The 11569-nt window shown below is 40.4% G+C and overlaps 1 protein-coding gene across 4 annotated transcripts in view; it reads left to right on the forward strand.

Moving 5' to 3' along the window:
* Nucleotides 1-9400, forward strand: part of LOC123764498 (uncharacterized) — a 157834-nt gene extending 148434 nt beyond the window's left edge. For all 4 annotated transcript variants that reach the window (XM_045752383.2, XM_045752384.2, XM_045752386.2 and 1 more), the window contains exons 12-14: nt 266-398; nt 997-1155; nt 2086-9400. In XM_045752383.2, the coding sequence (XP_045608339.2) occupies nt 266-398; nt 997-1155; nt 2086-2194 (401 nt within the window). In that variant the 3' untranslated portion in view covers nt 2195-9400. The remainder of the gene's footprint in view (nt 1-265; nt 399-996; nt 1156-2085) is intronic.
* Nucleotides 9401-11569: the final 2169 nt, after the last annotated feature.

Below are 11569 nucleotides of genomic sequence, written 5' to 3' on the forward strand. Positions count from 1 at the left end.
ACCTAGTAGTGAGTAGTTACTCATGAGTTAGCCAGCTTATTATGGAGTTACATCCTAGGAGGGGTTAGCAATTGGACCATGGGAGAGAGGGGGGTAGGTGGTGTTCACTATGTTTACATGCAGTTCTCTCTGTTCATATGTTCACCAATAACTGTTCTTGTGTTCACCAATAACTGTCCTTGTGTTCACCAATAACTGTCCTTGTGTTCACCAATAACTGTTCTTGTGTTCACCAATAACTAACGAGGAGGCTGGGCTCCCACAGGGGACTACTACGTAGGTCAGAACATCTTCTACGAGTGGAGCAGCAGTAACGCCGGTTCCGTCTGGGAGACGGCTGTCAGACTTTGGTACGAAGAAGTCAAATATGTGCCCAACTACCTCATCAAAAGCTTCCAGTGAGTAATGCTTTCTTTAAGATATATTTCTTGGGGTTATCTTGAGTATTGGCCTTTGGTTCTGCTGTGGGAGCTGTTATTGGTCTCTGTTACTGTATGGAAGATATGGTTAAGTACCCAGTATGGAAGATATGGTTAAGTACCCAGTATGGAAGATATGGTTATGTACCTAGTATGGAAGATATGGTTAAGTACCCAGTATGGAAGATATGGTTATGTACCTAGTATGGAAGATATGGTTAAGTACCAAGTATGGAAGATATGGTTAAGTACCCAGTATGGAAGATATGGTTAAGTACCAAGTATGGAAGATATGCTAACGTACCCAGTATGGAAGATATGCTAAAGTACCCAGTATGGAAGATATGCTAAAGTACCCAGGATGGAAGATATGCTTAAGTACCCAGTATGGAAGATATGCTAAAGTACCCAGGATGGAAGATATGCTAAAGTACCCAGTATGGAAGATATGCTAAAGTACCCAATATGGAATACATGCTAAAGTAGCAACTGTTTAGCTAACTGCATAGGAGAGACCGGCAAGAGTGTGACCCCTGGCAGGATAGCTGAAGAAGTAGAACATCTTTCTCTCCTTCAGGTCGATGGATCACGCGGTCATCGGCCACTACACGCAGTTGGTATGGGCCGACACGCGGGAGATAGGCTGTGGCGCCGCCTACCACGACTGCTCCAAGGAATTCAAGGGACGAGTCTGGAAGCTGAAATGCAAAATCTACGTTTGCAACTACGGCCCCACGTTAGTGCTCAGTGTGTCCTTATAAGTAGCTAATGCATTGTTTGTGGACAATGAATGGAACAGTGATTCGATACTTTTAATAAGTAGAAGGGGGTACCCAGCGGTGCCCGGGTCTCTCTCTCCTATTGTGATAGATTAGTATTAGATTACCCACAGATATGTTAAATGATGTTGTTCTCGGAATATAATTGACCTTAGACTGTTTATTGGCTACCAAATATTATAATCAACTGCCTCCTTATAATTAGAATCATCTTTGGTTAACTATGTTACCAAGCAACGCTTCTCATCAACTAGCAAGATGTCCGGCAAATTGTAAGATGAATATGTTTGTTCAAAATAAAATAACAAATTGCTATGTAAGTAAAAGATATTACATTCACGTTGATGAATGCAATGAAAACTGTTCATTGACCCGGTTCTCATATCGCAGTTCCTTGTTATCGTATCCCAGCTCCTTGTTATCGTATCCCAGCTCCTTGTTATCGTATCCAGCTCATTGTCCTCATATCCCAGCTCCTTGTCCTCATATCCTAGCTCCTTGTCCCCATATCCCAGCTCCTTGTCCCCATATCCCAGCTCCTCGTCTTCATATCCCAGCTCCTCGTCTTCATATCCCAGCTCCTTGTTATCGTATCCCAGCTCCTTGTCCCCATATCCCAGCTCCTTGCGGTATATAGTCATACTGGATTAGTGCTTTCTCCTCATAATTACCAAACGTGAAAACGTCTATTTCGTAACAATAACTCTGCTTAAAATTTGTTAACGTTAGAGATCATGTTTTGCAAAACTGAAGGCACTTTACTTTCTCATTTTAAATTACACTAAGCTAGACCAATCCCTGGGTGCTTGCTTAACAACTTTATTTAAAAAACCTTCATTCAATTCGTTATTGTTCCATATTGATATATATATTTTGTTTTGTTTCAGTGGCAACTTCCTCAAAAAACCCATGTATAACATTGGACCAGCTGCCTCCTCCTGTCCAGCCAATTCTCGCCCGTCATTAGAGTACCCTGGACTCTGCACATCCCACTGATGTGTAGAGTCAGTGTGACTCTTGGACTCTCAGCCTCCTGAACCACCTGCGTAGCTCTCTGACATCTGATTCACGACAGTTGGTCTCTTAAGAGTGCCCCGGCCCGCCCTCTCCTTAGACGTGTGTCAAGAGCCTTGGCTCTCTTCAACAAAGAACTATCGTCAGATTTGATCATGGCAATTTAGGGTTGTGAAAATCGTTTAACAGTTGTCTGTTCAGAACTGCTGGCAAGCGCCTATCAGGTGCAAGACCTATCAGGACCTCAAGGCAATACACTGGTGGAAAAAACAAATGCTGCTTCGTGCAAGTCTTAGATTCTGTTTGCGACGGATCCGCAAATAGTGGAAAAGATTGAAGAGGACAGAAAATAGGAATAAGTGGCCAAGAACTTCACTTTTAAATATTGCCAAGATGGGTGCTCCCTACATGCTATTATTCAGTGTTTTTCTCCTAATATTTTGCCCCCCATTAGATAAGTCCCAGTTGAAGGAGTATTCAAAGACGATGAATAAATCCACAAGGGCCGTAACGAGGATTCGAACTTACGTCCGAGAGGATCCCAGACGCTGCCTTAAAGACGATATCCCCCTGTCATATCAATTAAGAAAGTCTCTTAAAGACTGTTTCAAAGACGTTGTTATAGTCGATGTTGTATGCGACTAATGAGCAATTTAAGTGTCGATCAGTGACAGAGAACAATCGAAAAAAAAACGTAAAGTCTAAATAGGCCATTTAACACTACTCTTCAACCCCTAACAACACCAAATTCCTAGATATCATTCAGGAAGCCATTATGATGTTTCAGATTTAGCTACTCAGAACGAAGTGTCTATGTAGCACGGGCTATGGTGAGCCCGTAAACCATTATGAGAGCAGAAAGCCATAATGCTCGGCACTGTTGGAACATATCAGCTTCGTGATGGATTAGATCTGCCTCAGTGACAAAGATATATATGTGAAATTTGTTGTATCTGAGAGTTACAGTGAAGAGTTCCGTAACGACACGGATGTAAAGGTTCCGACACTCTCTCGCAATATCACCAGCTTCCTCTTCTCGAAATTGTTCAAGAATAGTGCGGCTTTTGTTCAGAAATTTAAGGTAAAGTGTTCAAAATCTGGAAATTGTTAGTGATATACTGGTTTACTGAGAAATTAAATAATTGTTGACACAATTGTTGTTATTTGGTATGAATGTTTCACATTACTCACCAAGGCTATCTTGAGGTTATCTTGAGATGATTTCGGGGCTTTAGTGTCCCCGCGGCCCGGTCCTCGACCAGGCCTCCACCCCCAGGAAGCAGCCCGTGACAGCTGACTAACTCCAAATGAGGAGTGCTTCCTTACTAAACTGGACATGAGGTATCGTTAAGTAAGGTGTTTTCGGGGCTTAGCGTCCCCGCGGCTCGGTCGTCGACCAGGCCTCCTTACCTCACTGGCTGAGAGCTATTCCTCGATGAAACAGTTGCGTAATAGACAAAACTTCCTCGACACAAGGGCTGTTTCAGCAAAGTTTCAGCAAAGAAAGTGTTGATGATCGTGTGTGTGTATATTGACGTCCTAAAGAGCAGTACACCATGCTGAAGTGTTCACAAGAGATCCTGACTATAGCAGAGATACTTTATAGACACGTATCTATTCACCAGAAATAGATATTTAACAGCAAAGTTGACTATTTGTGCGAAATTCAGGCACATTACATGGTTTTTCTCAGTGAGAAATGTTGAAGAATAGCATTAAGTTTCTCATATCCTCCGAATTTTGTCCCCACAACGCATTATATATATATATATATATATATATATATATATATATATATATATATATAGGGGGTATATCCGTGATAATATATATATTGTACTGTAAATGATGTAATACTATTATTATTATATAATTTAATATCTATCACTTTTTGCTATAGTACCTTTTGTGTCTTAGCTAATGAACCCCAACTATTTAGAAGCAAATAATGTCTATGATTGTATTGTGCAAATGTTTAATATATATATATATATATATAGAAAACCTGTTCTCACAATTTGTGCCTCTATGTATGTCCTATGAACACAAGTGTAAAAATTGAGTTTGTTTAAATGTGTTTGAACTACATTGTTAGGCAAAATTATTCAGTTTAGACACTTGCCAAATCATAATAGGTGTGTGTGTGTGTGTGTGTGTGTGTGTTTACTAGTTGTGTTTTTGCGGGGGTTGAGCTTTGCTCTTTCGGCCCGCCTCTCAACTGTCAATCAACTGTTTACTAACTACTTTTTTTTTTTTTTTTTTTTTTTCCCACACCACACACACACACCCCAGGAAGCAGCCCGTGACAGCTGACTAACTCCCAGGTACCTATTTACTGCTAGGTAACAGGGGCACTTAGGGTGAAAGAAACTTTGCCCATTTGTTTCTGCCTCGTGCGGGAATCGAACCCGCGCCACAGAATTACGAGTCCTGCGCGCTATCCACCAGGCTACGAGGCCCCTAACCTGTGTGTGTGTGTGTGTGTGTGTGTGTGTGTGTGTCTGTACTCATCTAGTTGTACTCACCTAGTTGTGTTTGCGGGGGTTGAGCTCTGGCTCTTTGGTCCCGCCTCTCAACCGTCAATCAACAGGCGTACAGATTCCTGAGCCTATCGGGCTCTATCATATCTACACTTGAAACTGTGTATGGAGTCAGCCTCCACCACATCACCCCCTAATGCATTCCATAAATTTGGTGTGTGTGTGTGTGTGTGTGTGTGTGTGTGTGTGTGTGTGTGTGTGTGTGTGTGTGTGTGTGTGTGTGTGTGAAGAATCAGACATTACCTTTGAACATATAAGTGTGTATTATACCACATACTGCGTTTTAAATTATAATAGCAAAGGCAACTAGTGCTTAAGGGCGAGTGTACTACTATAGTGCAAGCCCTCGAGCGTGGTCGGGGGACACGCTACTGTGATAGTGTGGTTAAGATAGTATGCATCACACACACTTACCATGTGTACGAACCATATGTATCACACCGGCTCTTAAACGTTCAGCCATGTATAGTGTCTTGTTGATAAACGTACCCTTTTCACCCTCAAAAAGGGCATTGAAGGATATGTATACAACATTTGGTGTTGTAGATATCCTCGATCTCAGAAATACTGACCCCATTCTGGGGTCAGTACGAAAGGGAGAGGTGTGAGTGATCAGGGCAGGGACCTCCCAGCCCCCAGAGATGCAGCTTGGGTTCTGGTATTTTGTTTAGGACCTTCCCACCCTCTGGACGGATTATTTAAGGTCACCACGAAATACTTTCTGACCAACCAGTAAGAATATTTGCGTCCTGAACATCATCCAGAGCTTTAAGTATGCACCAAGAAGCTCCAAGAGGTATATACCACCTCTCGAGGTGTATATACCTCTTTATATATATAATGATCTTATGTATAAGACCAAATACAGTTTAATTATGAAGGAGTCCAACGTATTCTAGCTTTCCTAGACCCCATTGTTCTAGACCCCCATTGGGCCTGGACCCCATTGCTCTAGACCCGCATTGGGCCTGGACCCCATTGTTCTAGACCCCCATCTGGGACCACACACAACCGCTTATCATAACACAGACTTCTCAACTGCACCTGGAATATAATCAAACTATGTTTACAGTGTGACGTTATCAATCATATATTAAAAATAGAGTGTGTGTGTGTGTGTGTGTGTGTGTGTGTGTGTGTGTGTGTGTGTGTGTGTGTGTGTGTGTGTGTGTGTGTGTGTGTGTGTGTGTGTTACACGAAGACACAGTTACTGACACTATATTAACTCGACTGAAATACTCTATAGGATGATTTTCCTCAAGTCTGATAGTCCTGTAATATTTTCCTCACAAGTCTTACAATGTTTTTAATACATGGAAGTTTGGGGTGTCACTTTGTATATCCTTAATTATCTTTTCCTGTAGTGTTTTGTAATCCATATTTGTTGGGTGTTTGAAGTCAAGAAGTGGAGAATAATTAATGATTTTCATTTTTTTTATTTCATGACGTTTCCTGACGTCAACCTCTGACTTCAATGACATCAACTGGAGTTAAATGATTGGTAAATATATGAATCTAATTCACCGACAAACGCGAAAATTATCTGTAATTACATCAAGTTTTAATCAACGACTTTTCCTGTTCTTCTTTTTAACTAATCCATCATCAGATGAACAAGTCACAATCTAGTTACATTTAATTAAAATTATTCATCAATTATACAACCTTAACATTAAGTATTTCTATTATAACGTGGGAAGATATACAAATATTAATTATTAACCAATCAAATGACTCTTTAAAACTTTATATATATATATATATATATATATTATATATATATATATATATATATATATATATATATATATATATATATATATATATATATATTATTTATACATGCTAGTTTATAATTTGCACTCCCTAAAAAAATTGTATACACACTAGAAGAGATAATATTATCCATGATGCACAATGCAATCGCAAATAGCTTGATGAATCAGGGAGTGACGAGGAACTCTTTAGTTATATCCCACTTTCAGAGCTTCAATCTATTCCTAATAATTATTATATTTATAACTTTATATTTAAGAACTAACTTGATTAACTAGAAAGGTATTATATGGATATCAAACTACATCTTTCATATCATATTATATCAAGAGATTATATTAAAATTTAACTCATTTTTCATTCAAAATCATACATAAGTGATAAAAATATCTATTTGTTTTTTTTAATACTGAAATAAAGTAAAAAATAAAAAAAAAATTTATATTAAAATTTAACTCATTTTTCATTCAAAATCATAGATAAGTGATAAAAATATCTATTTGCTTTTTTTAATACTGAAATAAAGTAAAAAATAAAAAATAAAAAACTGGAAAATCGCTGAAAAAATAAAATCATATTGTAGAGATTTTTTAACAAATAATAAATATGAAAAATATGACATACATTGTCTTTTGTGTGTGAATAAATACTGTTTAACGAGACTCACTTTTGTTTAATCTTAAGAATTTAACAAAATATTTAGCTATTTTCTACTCATTTATTTTTAAGATGTCGATGTTAATCGCAATATTAAATCGGTTCTCGACATATTATTTATTATTGGGAAGTGCAATGATAATAGATCTTTGACTTTTACTTTTATTTACTTTTAAAGTTTTAACTTTAAAACCCCAGTCCTTCTGAGATGTGATAGAGGGTGAAGGACCCTAGCAGTGCCAGGAGCCCTTGGTACAGCAAGCAGTGCCAGGAGCCCTTGGTATAGCAAGCAGTGCCAGGAGCCCTTGGTATAGCAGTGCCTGGAGTCCTTGGTATAGCAGTGCCTGGAGTCCTTGGTATAGCAATGCCTGGAGCCCTTGATATAGCAGTGCCAGGAGCCCTTGGTATAGCAAGCAGTGCTAGGAGCCCTTGGTATAGCAGTGCCAGGAGCCCTTGGTATAGCAAGCAGTGCCAGGAGCCCTTGGTATAGCAGTGCCAGGAGCCCTTGGTATAGCAGTGCCAGGAGCCCTTGGTATAGCAATGCCTGGAGCCCTTGATATAGCAGTGCCAGGAGCCCTTGATATAGCAGTGCCAGGAGCCCTTGGTATAGCAAGCAGTGCCAGGAGCCCTTGGTATAGCAGTGCCAGGAGCCCTTGGTATAGCAAGCAGTGCCAGGAGCCCTTGGTATAGCAAGCAGTGCCAGGAGAGCTTGGTATAGCAAGCAGTGCCAGGAGCCCTTGGTATAGCAAGTAGTGCCAGGAGTCCTTGGTAGAGCAAGCAGTGCCAGGAGAGCTTGGTATAGCAAGCAGTGCCAGGAGCCCTTGGTATAGCAAGCAGTGCCAGGAGCCCTTGGTATAGCAAGCAGTGCCAAGAGTCCTTGGTATAGCAAGCAGTGCCAGGAGCCCTTGGTACAGCAAGCAGTGCCAGGAGCCCTTGGTATAGCAAGCAGTGCCAGGAGCCCTTGGTATAGCAAGCAGTGCCAGGAGCCCTTGGTATAGCAAGCAGTGCCAGGAGCCCTTGGTATAGCAAGCAGTGCCAGGAGCCCTTGGTACAGCAAGCAGTGCCAGGAGCCCTTGGTACAGCAAGCAGTGCCAGGAGCCCTTGGTACAGCAAGCAGTGCCAGGAGCCCTTGGTACAGCAAGCAGTGCCAGGAGCCCTTGGTATAGCAAGCAGTGCCAGGAGTCCTTGGTATAGCAGTGCCAGGAGCCCTTGGTATAGTAAGCAGTGCCAGGAGCCCTTGGTATAGCAAGCAGTGCCAGGAGTCCTTGGTATAGCAGTGCCAGGAGCCCTTGGTATAGTAAGCAGTGCCAGGAGCCCTTGGTACAGCAAGCAGTGCCAGGAGCCCTTGGTATAGCAAGCAGTGCCAGGAGTCCTTGGTATAGCAGTGCCAGGAGCCCTTGGTATAGTAAGCAGTGCCAGGAGCCCTTGGTATAGCAAGCAGTGCCAGGAGTCCTTGGTATAGCAGTGCCAGGAGCCCTTGGTATAGTAAGCAGTGCCAGGAGCCCTTGGTACAGCAAGCAGTGCCAGGAGCCCTTGGTATAGCAAGCAGTGCCAGAAACCCTTGCTATAGCAGTGCCAGAAACCCTTACTATACTCCCACTACAATACTGTATTTATACACCATAGAATAGAGGGCGACGGCTTTCCCATGTATAGGCCTAGATGCTCTCTAAAAAAACTAATTATTCCCCCCCTTATTCCTACTAAACAACTAATCTTGACTGACAATGTAGCTATACGATATATTCTACCTTTCAACAAATAGTTAAAAATGATCCTAACTATATCGATAGCTAAATACACGAAGGGAAAAAAAGCCCTTCAAGATGATCTACGATTTAACACGTCAAAATGTGGATAATATCACACTATCTTCCACTAAGATTAGCGTGTCTGTTATCCTGTTTTAATATTAAGATTTGTAAATATTTTTTGTATGTGAATTATATGTGAATTATATGTGTGGACGCGTCTGAGATGGAGGGAACGGCTAGTATCTTGACCCTCATTCAGCGCCTTCAGCCTGGAAGTGTTCTCCAAGATGATAAATGTTCTCCTAGATGATAAAGTGTTCTCCAAGACTCGACTCACGTGTCGGGAGAAGAATGGCTCTTAAGGTGTGTTTGAGAATAAGGGTTGGGAAGTCGTAGCCACCTCTCACTAGTCAGTATATGAGTTAGATTTTTACAATAAAGGTTTGGGTACGGAAAAAAAATATTATGTTCTTATTATCCTAGTGTTTTTCTGGTGATTCTGTTACTCTTATTAGAGTCTAGTGTGTTGACAAACGTTAATAAAGCAACGAACTATGGAACAACGTCGACTGAAACATGCGTAAAGCAGCCACAAAAATACGCTCGATCGTATTAATCGCGCGTATTAATACCTCACTTAAACTCCGGATTGCACTCACATATAAATCCCAACTAAGTCAATTAAGTACGGTGATTAATCTCTCGAGTTGTGATACGCTGAAGCTCTAATTGTTTTGAGTAATTTTCTGCGATATTGCTGTACTGTTAACTGTTACGCTGATTAAATATTGCCATTTATAATATTACGCAACTCCAGTTCCCTTTGATTGATTGATTGATTGATGAAGATTAAGCCACCCAAGAGGTAGCACGGGCATGAATAGCCCGTAAGTGATAAAATTTTTTTTAAGTCAATGTGATCATTGGTCGTGTTACAGAGTTGTTACAACTTGTTTATAAAGTTGTTATGGCGCGTTAAAAAGGCGTTACAAGTTGTTACATCTTCCAGGCGATGAGTCACAATAACGTGGCTAAAGTATGTTGACCAAACCACACACTAGAAAGTGAAGGGACGACGACGTTTCGGTCCGTCCTGGACCATTCTCAAGTCGCTTGTCACAATCAACGGACCGAAACATCGTCGTCCCTTCACCTTCTAGTGTGTGTGGTCCGGTCAACATACTTGTTACAAACTTGTTCGAACGTTGCAGTAACATCGTAGTATCGCTAGTTGTTATAGATTCAGCTACTCGGAACAAGTTCCAAGTAGCACGGGCTATGGTGAGCCCGTAGTGGACTTACTTGGCACAGGAGCGGTGCTGAATGAGTGCGAGTTTCCCTATGTGTTTGGAAGGTTACATAGTGTTAAAAAACACCTAACTACTAAATTTTAACACCATACACAGTAAATCCCACTTATAACAGGTACATGGGATCCCCCCCCCCCTGTGATTTACGGATGTGATAACTGGCATCTGAACTTGATATATTAAACTTGGCATCTGAACTTGATATATTAAACTTGGCATCTGAACTTGATATATTAAACTTGGCATCTGAACTTGATATATTAAACTTGGCATCTGAACTTGATATATTAAACTTGGCATCTGAACTTGATATATTAAACTTGGCATCTGAACTTGATATATTAAACTTGGCATCTGAACTTGATATATTAAACTTGGCATCTGAACTTGATATATTAAACTTGGCATCTGAACTTGATATATTAAACTTGGCATCTGAACTTGATATATTAAACTTGGCATCTGAACTTGATATATTAAACTTGGCATCTGAACTTGATATATTAAACTTGGCATCTGAACTTGATATATTAAACTTGGCATCTGAACTTGATATATTAAACTTGGCATCTGAACTTGATATATTAAACTTGGCATCTGAACTTGATATATTAAACTTGGCATCTGAACTTGATATATTAAACTTGGCATCTGAACTTGATATATTAAACTTGGCATCTGAACTTGATATATTAAACTTGGCATCTGAACTTGATATATTAAACTTGCTGAATCATTTTACTCACTGTAATATCTGGTGCTTAAACTTGCTTTATAAAAAGTGATCAGTTGCTTAACTACTCCACAGAGCTCAATTCTCCTTCTCTATACTTAGCATTATTGTGGTTCAATCACCCGGTCGTTAATAAATTGATCAATAAATCTGAAACGAGGGAGGAGGTATTATTGATCTTTAAACAGACTAGCGAAGATTAATTTTCATTAACCTCCTACCGTTATCACTAGGGGATTAATGATAACGATAAACCGTTGATCAATAATTATTGACAAGTTACTCGATGCTTAACAGAAAACGGAATAATTACAAAGAAAACGTAAGATAAACACACGACTCACAACTAATGATGCAGGCGATGAGTCACAATAACGTGGCTGAAGTATGTTGACCAGACCACACACTAGAAATTGAAGGGACGACGACGTTTCGGTCCGTCCTGGACCATTCTCAAGTCGATTGTGAATGGTCCAGGACGGACCGAAACGTCGTCGTCCCTTTAATTTCTAGTGTGTGGTCTGGTCAACAACTAATGATGTTCGAACATTTCTCGAAAAGTGCTTCGTCGAGTTCCTCTGTTCGAA

The sequence above is a fragment of the Procambarus clarkii genome, chromosome 79 (assembly GCF_040958095.1).
Source record: "Procambarus clarkii isolate CNS0578487 chromosome 79, FALCON_Pclarkii_2.0, whole genome shotgun sequence".
Lineage (NCBI taxonomy): Eukaryota > Metazoa > Arthropoda > Malacostraca > Decapoda > Cambaridae > Procambarus > Procambarus clarkii.